We start from the raw sequence: 19,547 nt of genomic DNA on the forward strand, positions 1-19,547 counted from the left end.
TTGTATCCGCCGTTATAAAAATATAACTACTACCGCAAGCACGTTACATGCATGATCTATTCCGGTTTCATTTCTTTCTACTAACGTTTTGGGGTGCGTTTGCGCGCATTACACAGCATAATTTACGGGGTTAAAACATAAGAATCTCCTCAATAACAATTGTCAGAATATCCTGAATATATATCGAACAATGTGTTTGTGTGGGGTAGGTGAATTTAGTTTTACGCCGCACTCACCAGTATTCCAGCTATTGAGCGGCGGCGTGTAAATAGTCGAATCTGGTCGAGACAATCCAGTGATCAGGCATTGAAGGAAAGGTAAATACAACGAGAGACTGCGAGACAGACTATATCTGACCCCAGACAACTAAGAAAGGGGAGACAGTCTCTGACAACGAACCCGATTCAGTCGACAGTCCAAAGTCTCTAACACTCGTAGTGCGTGTTATTAAGGACGTCTGTGCAGAACAGCGAAGGGCCTGTCATTTACACAAGAAACTATAGATCTACAGAGTATTATGGATACCTTCAACGATCTGGACACATCACAGAAAGTCCTGTATGTTGTGGGAGGTGCTGCCGTAGTCATCGTGACAGTCGTCGGCCTGAGGAAGTTATGTTTCAAGTAAGTTATGACATGTGAATATGCAATGAAGAGAGTGTCAGTTAGTATTTGGCTAGATCCAGTTGTCTGTTCGGCTGTTCGATTCGTACTGCATAGGGTGTCCTGCTTTGTGACGTCCCCCGAAAACAATGAATGCGGGTTCGAAAACAAGTGCGCTTTTTCTAGGTTTGTGAGCGCCATTCCCATACTCGATGGTTTCAGCGAAATGTTACATGCCAGAGATCAACATTTCTGTCTTTCCTTCCTCATAAAGTCTTTATTTACGTGCAATGCTGTTGGAATCGGCATTAAGCCTAAACCATTCATGTAGTAATGTGGAAAGCCGGAGAAGGCATGAAAATACGATGATTTGTACAAGAATGAGATTGTTTTATTTCATGAAATGTTCTGGTCTATTTAAGAGATTTCTTTTGTATGATTCATGACATTAGACTTAATTTCGTATACAAGTCAGTAATTTCAGTCCTTATGCTACCAATGTTCGGTGGTGAACATAGACACAATTATATACAGATCGCAGCCACATAGCTTGAATATTGCTGAGTGCAGCATTAAACACTCACTCACTCACTCACTCACTCAACAACCAGCCACCAACCTTAAAGATCACATATACTGTAGTAGGGTACAAATACAAAATCACTTGCTGACATCGCTATAAATGAAACCCCGCCATTAAAACTGCTCATTTCGACCTTTAATTAACTTAAATCGACCTTTTTGTCAACAGTGCACAATTCTCGGCCGCAAACGAAATTTCAACCAATCAGTTGTAAAGTGTCCCTCCTTGGAAGAAGTCCTTATGTTAAAAGTTGTGTCATGCAAAATCCCTTTGGCCATGATTCAAATGCATATTTAACTACCAGTAAAAAGTAGTTTTCTAACTTAATGAGAACAAATCATAATCTCAATAATTCTAAAGGACTTTCGCCCGTGACTTCACGATTTTCAAAAATGGCGGCGCCCTGTCTGAGGATGAATGCTATTTAAATTTGTTTTAACCGACTTAGGAAATCAAAATTACTTTTCACTGGTAGTAAAATATGTATTTTATTGATTGACATTAGGATTTTACATGACATTGCTTATAACATAACAATTTCACTCTTGGAAGCGGTCAGTATAAGGGGTCAATATAAGATTACTTACGATAATATTGTCACTTCGACCACAACCTCGTTTCCGAGGAAGAAAGCGTTATATCCATGCAAAATCCTTTGGGTCAGCAATGTGTAGTAAGCAGTCTCGATTTTAGAAACTCGATGAAACTTGAACTCCATTTTCTATCCTGGAAGCGTGGTAGGGGGCGAACCATCCAATTTAGTATATACCACAGGCTTCCACAAAGCTCACTTCGCACACACTAACAACCAATTTAAGCACAAACTACGGGGTCCGATGGAAATCTGTGCATAGTGACACCATCACCCGACCCCAAGGAACAATTGACGGCAACACAAAAATTCGACATGTCTTTGGTGACGTCGAGAAATCAGCAAAATGACGAGCTTCCTACACATTTTCCATACATTTAACTGAAAATCGTTCCTTCTATGACGCCACCGTAGGGCTCTGGCGACAGAGTTACGTAACCTGTCTGCGGTTTCGTTTGCGGTTTCGTTGAGAAGCAGACGGCTTTTTAGCAACTTTTGAGCGCTTTGTATTAATTAACCACAAGGTTTTTTTCATAAAAAAAATGGTGTTCCGTTTATGACTGACCAGAAGTCTTTCATATGCAGTGGTAAAATGAGTACCTGAAAAAAGAGTTTAGTTGTTCTTTAAAACATGAAACACTAGGTTATACAGTGTTAGTCCTACAGTGCATATATATACTACATGTATATGTCAGCAACATTTGAGAACTCTGAAACCAAAACATAACCATCAGTTGTATATTGATCTATAGGGCCAGTAATTAGGTCATGGTGCTTAGCGAGACCTTAGTACTTCCGGTGGCTAGGTTCTGTAAAATCATAAAAGTCTAGTCTCGCTAATCTCTTAAAATCATATCTGGAATCTGGAACAAAAAAAATGTTCACCATCCTCCCACACACTAGGCAATTCGGATGCCATAGTCCGTTATGCTCATACTCCGGTGTAGTGATGACTTAGCTGTCGCATAGAACTCTGGGTGGGAGGGTGAGTTATAGTAATCGTCACTGCGCCGGACTGTGGTATATAGCAAGTTGGCGCTCGCAAAGGCAGTAGGGCACCGTCTTAGTACCGTGAACAGGCCCTTTTATGATATTTTATAGAAAGACAAAGGCCAAGAAGGACTATCCTCGGGATACGGTGATCCATCATCAGATAGGTCGAGGTCCCTACGCCCCAAGCATGACACCATTTGCCGTGAAGCTGGAGACCTATCTTCGGATGGCTAAGATACCCTACCAGGTAGGTCAATGAGTGTTGCTTCATGTCGTCTTTAGCAATATTTACGATGCATTACGACATATCGGAAAGTGGTCCAGGTTGTCGACCACGTGAGCTGTGAGTCATATGCCTATGTCACAAAACATTCACTCTAATTCCAAGCCACCCAAATTCCTGTTTTGTTCCAGGGTTATCATGTGTTATACCAGAATTTGTCTGTGATCTTCAGCACAGAATGTCCGTCATCTCCAACGTTCATCGAAAGGCAAAGTCAAATGGATTGAGTCTTTTTAGTCCTAGGCCAAATGCTAGAAAAGTCCCTATCTTTTAGGATCTCTCAGCAGCAGTAAACGTGTTATTCAGTAATTGGTATGACACCTCCCACCCGCCAAAAATTCTTGTTGATGTGGAACAAGCAACAGGAGGTATCAGGTTACTAAAAACTAGCTGGGTTCAGTCCACTGTTGAAACAGTGTCCACATGTTCATAAACAAACTGCTTGAGAATGATCACATTGTCTAATGTGTGGTGACAAGCACTGGTGTTCAGCATGGTCAAGATATGCAGTATGGGTGATAAGGCTGGGTGTATCATATTACCTGATTTTCATGATATCTCTACATTTGGCCTAGGAGTATTTTATGAGTCATTATAATTCTGGATCATTAAAGTGTCTGTTTTCTATCATGGAATACATTAGTTATTCTGCATCTAATCTGTGATCGTCCACAGAACGACCATGGGATGGAACCTTCATCGAAGGGCAAACTCACTTGGATTGAGTACAATGGGCACGAGGTAGCGGACTCATCACTGTGCATAAAATTCCTCAACAAGAAGATGAGTGTGGACCTCAACAGGAGCCTAAGTCCTGCTGACAGAGGAATAGCTCAGGCAATGCAAGCCATGGCGGAGGATCATATATACTGGTGAGAAACGGTCATTTTTGCCGTTTAGATTCTGTCGGTCTGTCGATGATCGTAACACCAAACACACTGTTATACCGAGAATAAAACGTTAAGCGCCAGGCTATTTCAAATTAAGACGTGAAGCTGTGGAAATGTTAGGCTGAACTAATTGGGAAGACCAATCCATATTTAGAGAAGGTTCATCTGGTAACTGCTTTCAGGATGCCATAACCATTTGTATGTCAACTCGAAGGAAATATTGTTACAGATATGAGGACACTTGTTTCTAAATTGAAAAACTCATTCCTGTTGTGCTTATACAAGATTATATTAAATTAAGGTTGTTAAAGTGACAATCGTGTGACCATATAACATTTCTGATCATTTCTGACTTTCACTTTTCAGAAGGTAACCTTTTTGAAGAAAACAAAATGCATGCTTTCCAAAAGCCCACGCATACATTATGAATTTGTTCTTAAACTAAAAGCACTAAACCAAATTATAATAGCTCTATTTTTTTCTGAAAGAATTCCTATGTGCCAACCTGTATTTGTGCAAAATATACGGGGTAGCGCTTTTTATTCAAGGTGTATTTTGCATGCTATCTCAAGTGTCGAACAATAAAGGTGTTGAACAACAATCCAGCTTTATAACGGCGATCTGTACATAATCGTGTAAGGACCAGTCAATCCAATGATTGCAATTGGGGGCATCTACATGCATCTCTATTCAGCGTGTCTGACCACCCTAAAATTTTCCTTTGAACCATTGCATTCATGATGGATGAAGCTGATTCATCCAAAGGGTAGACGATTGGTGGTTCAATCCCCTAATCGTATCAAACTACGATTCGTTAATTCCTAGCATGTTTCTTGTACGTGTATTCTGTTTCAGGGAGATAACGAACGGGTTCACATCATATCACCGTCTCTAAGAGATGCTGCTGGCAATTTCCATTATATTTTACTGGCATATATGTGTATTTGAATGAATAGTGAACAAATAGTGTTGTGCTTTCAGGCTTATTGGCCTCTTCCGATGGCAATATGACAACGACAAATCTTTCGTAATGAATGCCTTGAAATTATCAAAGTTTACGTTTTGGAAGTTTCAACGAGTTCTTGAGAAGGAAGCATGGAGTCAAGGCTTGGGCCGACACACAGAAGACGAGGTGGCTGAAATGTTTAAAAAGGATCTACAATCCCTGTCAGATTTCATAGGTATGCAGAAGTCTGAAGGGATGTATTTACACAGACGTTAAACGTGTTTAGGAGCAGCTGGACAAAATAATAAGCCTGTCTCTTTGTACATCGAACCTTTATGCAATACATGTATTATGAAAATAAATGTGTCTCATACAGTTTACATCCCGATGACAATACAAACAATGAAAATTGGTTGATTGTGTAATAACTGTAATGGCAAACATTGCAGGATGTTCCTTGACAAAATATTGCTCCAAATCTGTGACATTGTGCCTTTAAGACAAACCCCGTTGCATTGGTTGGAATTCGTGTATCTGTGTGGACCCATGTGAGCACAGAAAACGAAGACAATGCTTTATGAAATTAATTAAATACGTGTCACGTGATATGTTTTGTTTCAATATACCCATCTGTCCACGCATGCTCCAGGAATGAAGAAGTTCCTGATGGGGGACGAGCCCTGTGAGACGGACTGCGCGGTGTTTGGTCAGTTGTCACAGGTTTACTGGCACTTCATAGGCACTGGACACGACAACATCCTCAAGGGTAAGCGTCTACGCTGAATGCATATGACGTACTTTGGGGTGTGGTCATATATGTTCGTGTAATGGAGAAATCAGAAGATTAATTTAAGTTTGGAAGTTAATTGTACTTCAGACATACTGATTTGAACTATTATCTGATCTAGATCATGACAGGGTTACTCTATGTTTTCTCTGTAATTAAAAAGGGTATTGTAAGTTTTATTTGTTTAAAATATTTGGTCAAAATGAACAGTAGATTCCCCGTACAGTATGAGTTACCAATTGAAAAGCAAGAGGCCATTGTTTTAAACGGAATAAACTGAAGTAGTGAGTCAAGAAGTCTTGCTCCATCCAACAACTTCATGCAAATCCTACCATTAACCATGTAACACCATGAAATATTGCGTTCTTTGTCATATACTAGTCATCTGATCTCTGGTTAGGCTGAACATTTGTTAATTTCTTTCTTGCTTGAACCTCGTTATGTCCAATATCAACAAACAAATCAACGTCTCTGTTTATTTTCGAACATTGTGTTATATATATTGTGTTTATCTATATCTATCTATCTATCTATCTATATATATCTATCTATCTATATATATATATAGATAGATAGATAGATAGATAGACAGATAGATAGATAGATAGATAGATATAGATATAGATAGTACAGGCATAAAAACATCGCAGAAAACTGTTCACATAAGATACTCCCACCTTTTTCTCACAACTGCATTTACAAACCGTTGTCAAAAATGTCTCTAAAAACAATCGCAACAAACTGCATGTACCAATCTACATTTCATTACATTTAGAGTTTATCATCCCACTCTCCTTCTGTTTCCACTAAAACTAAAATTTAAATGATCTAGTTGACATATTAATTAATGTTTTCATTTGTTGTTCGGAATTTGACGCTTATCAATGTTTGCTTTTCCACAGACAAATACCCCACGTTGGCCGCCTACTGTGAACGTATGAAGGAAGCATTCTGGCCTGACTGGGACCAGTGCATCACACACGGTGGAAAAAGGGAGGCAACCAAGTAGTAATTTATCCAGAAAGCTGTGATGGTGGTTTTGGCGTAATATGTGTTTGCTCTGTGCAAATTGGGTAATGTTCACTACTATCCCCGAATGGATTTTGTACCTCTGCTAACAATATCTATTGATATACTTAGGTTCTTAAATGAATTAAATTACCCCTTTTGTGCACCAGTGAGGTTTGGGTTGCTTTTGTTTTTTCTTTTTTCTTTCTTTTTTTTCTGCATACGTTTTAGCCGTTAAAGGTGAAGGTGATTGAAGGGGACTCGAACAGCATCGTTTGAAATACAAATGTATCGTAACGTCCTTAGTTCTTAGTTGTGCTATTGGTGTTTTCAACCACAATGAGCTTCAGTGTTGTCGAGTTGCGTAGAGTTTTTTCGTTTTGTTTTGTTTTGTTTGTTTGTTTATTTGGTTGGTTGGTTTAATTGACTGGGGAGACGTTGATGAAGTCACATGAATATAATGTGGTTATCCGTGTGCCCCTCACTATCAAAACTATGTATTGCCTGAGAGACTTTGGTCTCAGAGATTAGTGTCTGAACCCAGTCGGTTATGTAAACATATTGGCACAGAGAAACACTAGCAAGTGACGTCTACGCATGTAAATTGTCGTTAAAATGCATCCCGACAGCATATAATGAAATTGAAAATCTTCAGTGCCTCTTTTTTCCATTTTTCCATGTCAATTTGTCTGTATGATGCTTGCCGACACTGACAAGTTCGGTTGTAACGGCTGCTTAGATGATTGGCTGAGAATGCGGTGTCAGCAAAGAGAGGTACTAAATTCATCCGTACATGCTTCAAGGGTATAGTGGAGCTTTATCGGAACGTATACCACGAACCCTTATGTGTTAAACCCATTACAACATTGTAATTATATTTTGAGATAAGAGACCCCTTCCCCGTTTTATTTTGAGATAGGATATTGTGCTCTGCCGGACATATATCTAACTTACGCTATTCCCTTTAGACTTTCTGTCTCCAAACAGTGTCTATAGCCGTTGTCACTCATGAGCCTAACTGCGAATCTACATACAGAATCTGATGTAATTCGCTTACTTATTTAGGCATGCTTTTTTACCAGTTCCAGTTACTACTGAAAACCGTGCACCGACATCAAGCACGTAGGAAACTGTACAAAATCATAATCAACGACAAAAGTGTTTTAACACTCTCGTAAAACGCCTGTTGTTAGTACTAGCTACTCTGGTAATCCCATACAATAATTCATTGCCTTCAAAGGAAACTGGCATACTTTATTAATGCTTGTTTAAATATGAAAAATACGTCCTGTTCACAAGCGGGAATTTGGTCTTGGTACACGTTTTATCTTTCGAACTGTATATCACATCCAGGCAGTTTGTGAAGGTATGAAAAATAATCGTTCACCGGTAACATGTGCAGCTGACAAGTCTCCAAAAGTCCTTCAATAGTTCATGAATCGGCGACAAGTGAGGACCTGCTACCAACTATACCGGCTACATACGTATGTGTAAACACACCGGCCTGAAAAAACACCATATAAGCACTCTGTGACAGGTCACTGTGAGCTTGCCTCAACCAAGTAACCGGCCTCGACCAACCTATTACATTTTGTGAGCGCTTGTTGGAGGCCATGATAACCACGTGATAGGGCGCTGTCAAACATGGATACAATCATTGGCAATTACGGAATTTGAATCTTCACACAATGACGTGTTGCCTAATATTAGATGAAGGGCCATTTGTGTCTTCTTGGTAATATGTCACAACCAAGTGCAAATAAGATTCTCTCTGAAAATGCCTAGTCATATGTACGGAAGCGAAGTAGGGCCACGGTGAAAAACGTTTTGGTCTCACTATCTCACAAATAGGACTTAATATCTACGTAGGACATCTCGTAAGTAGGAGTTATTAGGTCTTACGTAGGACATAGTTTGTTCAACGTAGGAGATACTATCTCCTACAGAGAACTTAATATCTCCTACGAAGGAGCTGTACCTAGTGTGTGAGACATCGCATCTCCTAGTGGTACGCAGTATTTAATGTAACCTAGTATCATCAATCTGAAATGGAAGACTTAAATCCCCAGTCTCGTAAGTAATCAGTTCCTGGTGCTATTTGTATGCGTGCGGTTGTGTGTGCGTGCGTGCGTGCGTGCATGGGTGTCCTCGTTTAGGTGTAAAGCGAAACTGGTAAGAATCATGAAGTTATATGGATGAGTCACACTCAAATTTTAAGTCTAGCAACTACATTTCGAATGGGGACCTGAGTGATGCTTAATGTCGTAATTACGATCGTTAACGTGCGTGTGGAGTTGTTATCGCTATATTATCGTGGCAAGATATAATTATTGTAGATAAACTTCCTTTTCAGATTCGGATTATGAAGTCTGGGCATTAAGTTGATAAATGTTTGTTCAGTTGGTAGAAATGTGAGTCAGTAACCATCCATGACATTAGCGCGGCCAACTGAACGCAAGGTAGTAAAGTAAGACAGTCGATCCAAAACATGACACTTATGCGCAACAATTTGGTTCAACACAGGATAACAATGTGCAATAGGTACCTCAACACACGATAGTAACGTGCATCAGTTAGTTCAACACACTATAGTAACGTACACGGGAGGTACTAGCAGATATCGCACATTCTACGTATGAGACACCATGTTCTACGTAGAGATAATAAGACTGAATTATGCTCTCCATGGCCCTACTGCGCTTCCGTACATATGAGTGTAAATGGGATGAGGGAAGAAACCACGTGGATAATGCGTTAGATTGTCACACCAGAGCCCATGTTCGATTCTGAACATGGTCCAATTGTAGAAGTCCATTTCTGATGGATTGCTGTTGTAAAGGTGAAAGGACCGTTGGCCATCTTACTTAATACATATGTCTTTAATCCAGTACCCCCTCTGTGTAAGAACCATTATGATTTCATTTATGAACTTAACTGTCCAGGTGAACATGTGGGCGATTTCACATCTATTTGGAAAAAAGTGATCTCACCCATTTAAAACATGTCTGTATTATAATTAAAGATACCGATAATGTTTTCTTTTTAAGATGGAGGGTAAATTGACCTTATAACTAATTCAGTATAAGATAACTTGAAATATTTCATGCATACTAGATAGCATTTATACAATGAGAAATGTCGTTCATAATATTCAAGATATCTTCAATTCTGACGGATATCTAAAATCAGATTAAAGATATTATTTTTTGAAATATTTCAGTTCGTAAAAGATGTCAGTGATTTCCAGACATTTTCAAATACTTCGGGTTAAATGTCCGTAAAATATTCCAGTTTCTAAATGGCTTGTAAACGGTCTCAGGTGTGTTGGCTCTGTCTTTTAATCTCGTATGAGACCGGACTCAATAAATCATTTCAAAAGGTGCTGTGAGGCAGACTATGTTTTACGTGTGACCATTCAAAAAAGGTGAGAGAGGCTGACAAGGTTCTGCTACACTATATCAGAATAACATGCTCTCTGAGACCGTATGTCAATAGCTGAAGAGGCTGAGATGCGTAACACCTGTGACTGGATGAAATAGTGTAAGATGTTTATGGTTTTTTTTTTTAAATCACATTCTTCAGTAATTAAAACTGACCACAATTTTAAGCATTTAGTGCAATCACTTTTATCACCATTGCTTATGTTTATGACTGATAACTTATGACATTTTTCAAGTAGTTGACATATAGTGTGGAATGGAGGTTTGGTGTGCTCCGCTTCATGTGCTCCGAAAAATCGCCGGGCGAGTTGCACAGAATTTGTGTTTTATTTCAGTTTAAATGCCAGACTGTACCACTCTGTGCATTGATTGCCTGGATAATTTTTTAAAAAATATCGGGTTACTTTAGAAGTCTATGGGAAACATTTGGTGTGGTGTAACCTACCAATCAACCGACAGTCTAAACCCTCAACACTTATTCCCCTTTTCAACAAGACCCTAAAGCGGCTGAGCGTTATTCAGGTTAGCATGTTCCACACAGCGACGTGTTCACGTAATACTCACAAGAAACGACGGAGCGTGTAATGGATACCTTCAACGACCTGAACACATCGCATAAAGTCCTGTATGTTGTGGGAGGTGCTGCCGTAGCCATCGTGACAGTCGTCGGGTTGAGGAAGCTATGTTTCAAGTGAGTTATAACAGGTGAAGAGCTAACAAAGAGAAAACTCCGAAAATATGTGAATACATCCAGCTATCTGAGGCGCCTCGACTCGCTTTGTCGAGCGTCGTTCGGAGTTTCATCTGCTGGAACCGGAGAATGGTTACTCAAATTCAGGTTCGCTCTTTCCAGGCCTATCATATCATATCCGTGCTCGAAGGTTTCACTGATATGTATGCTCAAAGATTTCACCGATATGTATGCTCGAAGGTTTCATCGATAGTATATGCTTTGAGGCCTACATTTCTGGCTTCCTCTCGGCCTGGTTGCTGGGGTCAAAGCGACACGCCTTGTATTTACTATAGCAAAAAAAATCCGAGGACGGACGGTTAGAAGTTTTCGTTGCATTTCCATAAGGTATACCCATCGTTACTTTTAAGACACGAACATGTTATTTAAGCAGGTCTGAAACACGAAAATCGTTGTTACATGGACTTGCTAAGATACATAGCGTTCACTACATGAACGCTATGCCGCACCTCCACAGGCAGCAGTGGTGGAAATCATTTGTCGCACTTTCGCGCACTCGTTACGACTATTGCGCACGAAAAACTTATATGAATGGCTTCTTTGTACTCATACCTACATGTGCGCCCTAGTTTCGTTATAAAATATTACAAAAATAAATATTTGCAAGCCATCAAACATCTCAGTCGATCGATCGCATGAGCGGCGCCATTTTGAATCACGTGACGCGAAGGGATTCCCTCCCTAAAATAGTAACACACCTGTTCCAGACCTTGCTGCTTGTTCATAACAAATTTTCATACATTTTTAGATAATTAAAATGATTGTGTGGAGACTTTCTTTCCTAATCAAGACTGACTGACCACCCAGCCCTCTCAACAACTGATTTGAAAGGAATTGCTCTGGAGTTTTCAATGCTTTCTACAATATTCATTATATTGGATCATTGCCGCCACCTTGACAATGCATTGGTGTTTCTGTACAACTCCTAAACGTTTGACGACAAAGACATATTGAATGTAGGAACTAAATAATTAATGAGTTATCGAAATAATTATCTCTAAATTCCATTTGTGCTTAAAAAATTAAAAAAACAAAAACAAAAAAACGTTAACATCCCTCAGTTCACATTTCTACTGCCTTGAATATCACTTGTAATATTTCCATGTTGTGTTAGGTTTCAAGCACCCAGCTTCAATCCTTGCTGTACATCTCTTCTTTTCCATATTAGCAAACAAGTAGCAAAACAGTGTTTGTTATATTTCAGTTATAAACAAATACCAAATTATGGGGATACATCTAAGAAGCAATTTTTAAATGGGGAAGGATCATTCAAATTACAGCACAAAGGCAAATTTAAACTCTTGTTCATACATCGTTGATGAAAAAGGTTTTATTTTTTAAGTCACATATATATTTCAATGAAGTCTCAGTTGAAGAAAGTCCATTTGCAATATGACAGTACCTCTTCCTCTTTGACAGCAAAAATAGTAGGATTTCCAAATTATCAGTGAAGTATTAGTTCAGAAAACTATGCTTTTCAAGGTGCAAATTTTATTGACTTATATTGAGAACTTTAACAATCATAAGTATATTAAATTGTACATGTACATAGCTCTAAAACCGGTTGTTACTGTTCAGCATAAATTGGAATAAATATGGATCAGAGTCTAAAGTGGTGCCTTTTGCTATGTGCAGATTTTTTTCATTTTTATTTTTCTTGCTTGTTATGGAAATGATTGGACTAGGTGAAAAAGAGCAGGGTCAGTCAGTGTAAATTGTAAAAGAAAAGTCTCCACACAATCCTTTTAATTTACCCATCGTTAGTTTTAAGACACGAACAGGTTTTTTAAGCAGGTCTGAAACACGAAAATCGTTGTTACATGGACTAGCTAAGATACATAGCGTTCACTTCACGTAGTGAACGCCATGTATCTTAGCTATACATGGACGTGCTGTGAACAATGACTCACATCCCTTTTACAAACTCGACGTGCATGTATATTTCATGTGAGCTCGCTATTTAAAGGAAATCGGGCGAAGCCTAAATCATGAATCTGAAAGACCACATTGATTGAATATCTTTGCTTTGGCAAATTTGATGACATAAGATTCACTAATTTGGTTACATTTACCCTTTTCTATTCTGGAAACAAACTGTACGCCCAGTAATAGTAACTAGAAAATGATTCTTGTCGCATTATAATACTGAACAGATCTAATACAGTTCAAACACGTTACTGATTAATTCAGCCATGTATATTTAACAATTAATTCATATATTTTCAACAATGAAATAATGATAAAGAAGAATATATTTCTTCGTTTTATATGTTTGACAAATAATATTTTAAACACCATCCATATCTATTCTTCCATTATGCGTCACGGTGATCATGATGATTCGACAGGCATTGATCTTAAAAGGATATTAATATGGAAAGTCAGATGACTATGATACATATGAGAAAATGAGAGAGAGATTGTTTTGGTTGTCCTCTCCAAGTAATCCAATATCAAGTGTAAGTGGATTATTGCTGATTGCGGCATAAAACAAAACTCATTCATTGACTCATTGTATCCTAATGTAAGATCGTGTGTGAGGATCGGTGGTGGATAAATGTTGACGCACAATAAAGTGAAATGTAGCACATATCTGGCGGAGTAATTATTAAATTATTATTAAATATTGAATTATGTGATTATTGACACGTATCAGATCTATTCAAATATCACTGGGGCTATGAAGCTCAAAATCATCAATATATATACTAGAAACGTCAACGTGCCTATAGACGCGTGGGAGAACGTAAACGTTATGCACAGGTCAGTGTCTTGGAGAGGAATCGCTTTGGTCGTGGTGGTGGTGGTGATTCCGTGATGTTTTGGGGTGGAAATAACAGCATGCCGAAGAACTTTGGTGATTGTTCAGGGCAACCTACCTAGTGTGGGCTACAGGGATCTGATTCTTCGACCTGTGGCAATTCCTTTCGAACAACGACATGGCCTTGGGTTAACATTCCAACAGGACACTATCCGCCCTCATGCGGCAAAGGTTGCTATTGATTTCTTGCAACACCACAACGTAGTGCAAACCCTGACCTGCAAACTTACCGGATCTCTCCCCGATAGAGCATGTTTGGGAAGAGATGGATCGACGTCCACGCCGTCTTTCTCATCCGCCAGATAACGTCATAGACCTTGCAACAGAACTTGACAGAACCTGACGTGATATCCCACATGCCCTCCTTGATAGGCTCTGTGCGTTGTCGATGCACTGTTGCTCTCAATGCCGAGGGTGGACATGCCCGTTATTGAGCTAGTGACTTGGTAGTTTGACCCCTGTCCGCAGGTGGACCCGCCTTGTGATTGACTTTTCTTTTGAAATTCTCGACTCGTTATGGTCTCATGATCCCTAATGTTTATATGTACCTTTCACATTGTTAGCGTAGGGGCGGTGGGGTAGCCTAATGGTTAAAGCGTCCGCTCGTCACGTCGAACACCCGGGTTCGATTCCCCACATGGGTACAATGTGTGAAACTGGTGTCTGGTGTCCCCCGCCGTGATATTGCTGGAATATTGCTAAAAAGCGGCGTAATACTAAACTCACTCACTCACTGTTAGCGTACTTATCAACTGGGACAATATTTTGGCAATGCGCAGTTTCTTTATGTGGCTAGTATAGTAGATATATAGGATTACTCTGATACTAGCTTCAAGCCATGAGGAAAATTACAATACTGGGGACAGGTTTTGTTGGTAAAAATAATAGAACAGTTCACAAATAGCGAAATATACATCTGTGTAAATTTAAAATATGTACCTTTATGATAATATACAATCATTTGTTATACTGATCATAGTGTGTATTTATATTTCTCTTTTTCGTGTGTCGTCTGCAAAATCTAGCGATTGCTATGAAAAGATTTCCAAGTATTCCAGTAAATAAATTTTGACATACGTTCTAACATAGTCTCTGTGAATGTTAAGAAGGGGAATTACATTGCGGCGACTTTACTAAGACAATACCTGCGGTGAAAAACAGCAAGATGCACGATTCGAGTAGTTTGATTCAGACAGGTTGGCTGAAGTGTACGATCCGATACCCACGCTTAATTCAAACAGTTCAAACACACAAACACACACACCGTGTCAAGTGAACAACGTATAACATTCACTACATAAGAATGATATATATTACTTATATACGTATCAATCTCCATTAATGTTTGCTAGAAAAGGGGTACTATCGTCAGTCAATCTATATTGTCGTTTCATATTCATGTTTTATGTGTATGACTTCATTTAACGAACTGGCAAGAAATAAAACCACACATAGGTCGGTGTTGAAATTGTAATGTCTAGTATTTATATTTCGCTCATGAAACGATGACTTTCGTGGCTCAAAAGTGCTTAAATAATGCTAAATGCGCTCCGTTCTCGGTGTTTTCTGTAGTACATATATGGCATGTCGTACAGCAATGATGGTCACCATTCGGTAGTGATTTCCGGGGTCTATGTGGAAGCGTTAGCGCAACAGACCCCGGGAACCAGGCTGACTGAGACGCCTTCATTTACACACAAATGCTAATGAAATCGGCGTTATGTCAATTTCACTCACACAACCAAACTATATGTTGGAGATACCTTGAAAATGACATGGTGCAAGAATGGGATTGTTGAAATTCACGAAGTGTTCCTGTGTTTTTAAGAGACTTCTTTTGTGTGATTAACGATATGAGTAATTTGGGTCCTTAAGCTATTAACTTTCACGGCTGGAAATATTCCAGAAACTGCGCACAAAGATGAGAATGTGAATGTTTTCAGCTTTGCCAAGCACTAGTTTAGGTGGAATCAAAACAGAAACAGATTTATTGTAAATCATGTCGCTGGAATGCATGGTCAATTCAGGTGATACTGGAAACATTTAATAGCAACACACAGACCTTAAACACACGTAGTGTATATCATACAATGTCTGCTTAAATATACTTACAGTTTATGTCAGTGGCATTTTAGAAATTTGAAAAATAACATAACCAGCTGTACGTTGATTTCATAGAGAGACAAAGACAAAGAAGGACTACCCACGAGATACGGTGATCCATCATCAGACTGGTAGAGGTCCCTATGTCCCTAGTCTGACGCCATATTCAGTGAAGCTGGAAACCTATCTCCGGATGGCTAAGATATCCTACCAGGTAGGCAAGAGTGTGAGTCAATGAGTGTTGTTTCATGTCACAGTTAACAATATTATCGTTCTGTCACGACATATCTGACATATCTGAAGTCTGTGATCGTCCACACAGAATGTCCATGGGTTTCAACCTTCGTCAAAAGGCAAATACACATGGATTGAGTACAATGGACAGGCAGTAGCGGACTCTACACTCTGCATCAATTTCCTCAACAAGAAGATGGGTGTGGACCTTAACAGGAACCTGAGCCCTGCTGAGAAAGGCGTAGCTCAGGCAATGCAGACCATGGTGGAGGATCATCTGTATTGGTGAGAAACATCGTCCATCGTAATCATAACCCCCACACATCTGTCTATCTATATGTGGCGGTCATCTGTAATTAATCGTGTTGGCATCAGTCAATCCAGTGACTGACATTACGAGCAACTGCGTAACCGCATCATACTAAAAATGTTAATACATAGCATGTTTTGTAACGTCAATTGTACTTTAGGGGATAGAACGAAAGAGTTTACCTCACATCACCCTTCCATTGTGTTTCACTCGCATATATTTGCAGGAATAGTGAATCAACAGTGCTGTGCTTTCAGGTTAATTGCCATCTTCCGATGGCAATTTGACAACGATAAATCATTCATAGTGAATGCCTTGAAATTATCAAAGTTTATGCTTTGGACGTATCGACGCCTTATGACAAATCAAGCATGGAATCAAGGCTTGGGCCGGCACACAGAAGATGAGGCAACTGAAATGTTTAAGAAGGACCTACAATCCTTGTCAGATTTCATAGGTACGTTTTAAGGTTTCTGCATGCAACATCGATGTTAACTGATATTAGGTGAGATGGTAATTTAGGGTAGACTAAATAATAGATGTGATTCTTGTACACTGAACCCCACATTCAATATGCAATATTATGAAAATGGATGTGTATCAAGCTGTTTGTCATCAAGCATATTGTCATCCAGATGACAATATGGGCCATGAAAAGTGGTGGATTGCGCCATAACATTAGTGGCAAACTTTGCAGGATGTTCACTGAGGGTAATATTACCTCCTCCTTTGCAACAATCCTAAGCTGCCACCGGAAAATGCGCAAAGCCTGGCTTGTCATTTGAGGCAATCCTGTTCCTATTCGTTGGGTAGAACCTCATATGTCAGCGAACCCATTGTAACCACTGAACAGGATGAGAGTGCATCCTGAAGATGATGGAATCTTGTGCCTGTCATGTCATTTCGTGTGTTTCAATATATTCATCTGTCCACGCATGCTCCAGGGACCAAGAAGTTCCTGATGGGGGACGAGCCCTGTGAGACGGACTCCGCGGTGTTTGGCCAGCTGTCACAGATTTACTGGCACTTCATAGGCACTGGACACGACAACATCCTGAAGGGCAAGTACCTATAGTGGCCTTATCCAATATGAATGTATATGACTTGGTAGGGGATGTGGGGATATATGTTCATGTAATGAAGAAATCAGAAAAACGTTTTGATGTCGGATGTTCACTGTACTCCAGGAGTACTGATTTGAACTATTATTTGATGTAGACCATGGTGTGGGTAATACAGATTTTCTCTGTAGTTACTACGAGTTTACGCTGTGCCACTTGTTTAATATTCTTGGTCACAATGTTAGTGAAATCCTATGTCAGTGAGTCAGAATCAGTTACAAAATCAAAAGCGAGAAATAATAGGTTTAAATGGAGTTAACTGACATAATGTAGCAAAAGTCAGATCGGTCTTGCTCCACGCAACAACTTCATGCGCGCCCTACCACTGTGCATGAAGAACAGATGGGCCCCCAAACCAGAATGCAGTAAATATCTCTCACGTGAAATGTTGCCTTTTTTGCGCTATAATCTGACGTTTCATTGGTCTGAGCATTTTCTAGTTTCTTTTTTGCCCGGACAAGGTCATGTCCAATATTAGCAACCAACTCAAAACTGTTGATAGGTGAAACTCGTGTATTACATACGTAAATTTCTGTCAGTGTATACATAAAAGTACATGCACTGTATCGACCTCAAAACGTCGCACAAAACAGGGTACTTAATGTTCTCCGACATTATTGTATCACAAACACATTCACAAAACTGTGCTCGAAAAGGTCTTTAAACCAAACTTTAAACCAGTTCAACTTTCATGCATAAAGGTGAACGTCAACAGAGTCGAGATTAACCAAGATTGCTGTGAACTGTCTTTTCATGTATAGGAGAAGATGAGTATCTCTTTCCATTGTACAGTGGAAGCTGTCTAAACCGGCTTTCATCGGGACTGAAGAAATAATCCGGTTTAGACAGCATGCTGGATTATAGAGCTGATGATAAATTTACGGGACTGAGATTTTATGCTTGTGTTGACAACTTGCAGGATTGGTCAGGTGCCGGTTTTGACAGCGTCCACTATAGTTAGGTTTCCATTTCAGGTTGATTCGACTTCACTGACACTAACAAATAACACTGTTGATCGCCTATCAAGAGTATACATGTAGTATCAACTCTGGTCAAATTTGGCACTACGAGTTATCTTGTAGCAATAGTGATATTTTAAAACAAGTCGCACATGTTGGAAAATAGACAATAAGAACCAAGCGGCTCTTGATGTTCTTTGTTCCCTCCAGGAGACGTGTCCTTTTTGTGCCCGTGCACGTGAAACGTGGTTTAAAATGTCACTCATGCAGCCACAAGATAACTCATAGTGGCAAATTCGAGCAGACATTGATACCAGTATACTCGTAGTGACAGTCAACGTGTTTGACTACAATTTATTCAAATTCAAATGATCAAGTTGACATATTAATTAAGATTAAGATAACATTTGTTGTGAAGTACGTGTTGTTTCTGAGCTTTTGCTTTTCCATAGACAAATACCCCAACTTGGCCGCCTACTGTGAACGTATGAAGGAAACATTCTGGCCTGACTGGGACCAGTGCATCACACACGGTGGAACAAGGGAGGCAGCCAAGTAGTAACTGCGGATTCCCATGAATGCATAATATTTATATAACCAGTTTCGTAACATTTGAGTTTGGTCTGTGAAATGTGTGGCCGACCGCGTGATGACTGTTCTTTCATAATACGTGTTTCATGAATAATCACAGCTCTGCGCAAAATGGGCAATTATCCTTTATTACCAGCCCCGAACACAGACATTGTTGTCGCAAAGCTTGTTATACTTATTATATATACATTGTTTGGTTTGCTCTCTCTTTCTCTAGATTTTCAAGTGGAGTATTTTGTGTTAAAACTTTGTTTTTGTTTTAGTTTGTGTTCAGTTCTGTTTTGCTTTACATAGCTTTGCTTTGCTTGTTTTTGAAGGGGGACGTGTACCCGGAGGTGGCATGAATATAATGTACCCATTCTTGTGACCCTCACGAGCAAAAGCGCATAGAACTCAGGTCACAAATCAGTTGAGGTTAAGCAACGTTGGACGCGGATGGTCATGGATGGGTGACCGTGTTTGACAGCTTGACTCCTGTGAATTTATTGGACTTCAGCCATGCAGAAAAATGGGCACCCGGTGGGATAAGTGA

General features: G+C 39.5%; 1 protein-coding gene across 1 annotated transcript; it reads left to right on the forward strand.

The window, feature by feature from the left end:
• The first annotated feature begins 401 nt into the window (after positions 1 to 401).
• Positions 402 to 19,064, forward strand: LOC137278865 (uncharacterized). Its single transcript, XM_067811369.1, has 12 exons — positions 402 to 624; positions 2,880 to 3,018; positions 3,730 to 3,926; positions 4,926 to 5,125; positions 5,540 to 5,656; positions 6,580 to 6,682; positions 10,682 to 10,816; positions 15,876 to 16,014; positions 16,123 to 16,319; positions 16,602 to 16,801; positions 17,289 to 17,405; positions 18,877 to 19,064. The coding sequence occupies exons 1-12, from the start codon at positions 518 to 520 to the stop codon at positions 18,981 to 18,983; spliced, it is 1,758 nt and encodes a 585-aa protein (XP_067667470.1). The 5' UTR covers positions 402 to 517; the 3' UTR covers positions 18,984 to 19,064.
• Positions 19,065 to 19,547: the final 483 nt, after the last annotated feature.

Source organism: Haliotis asinina, chromosome 3 (genome assembly GCF_037392515.1).
Source record: "Haliotis asinina isolate JCU_RB_2024 chromosome 3, JCU_Hal_asi_v2, whole genome shotgun sequence".
NCBI lineage: Eukaryota > Metazoa > Mollusca > Gastropoda > Lepetellida > Haliotidae > Haliotis > Haliotis asinina.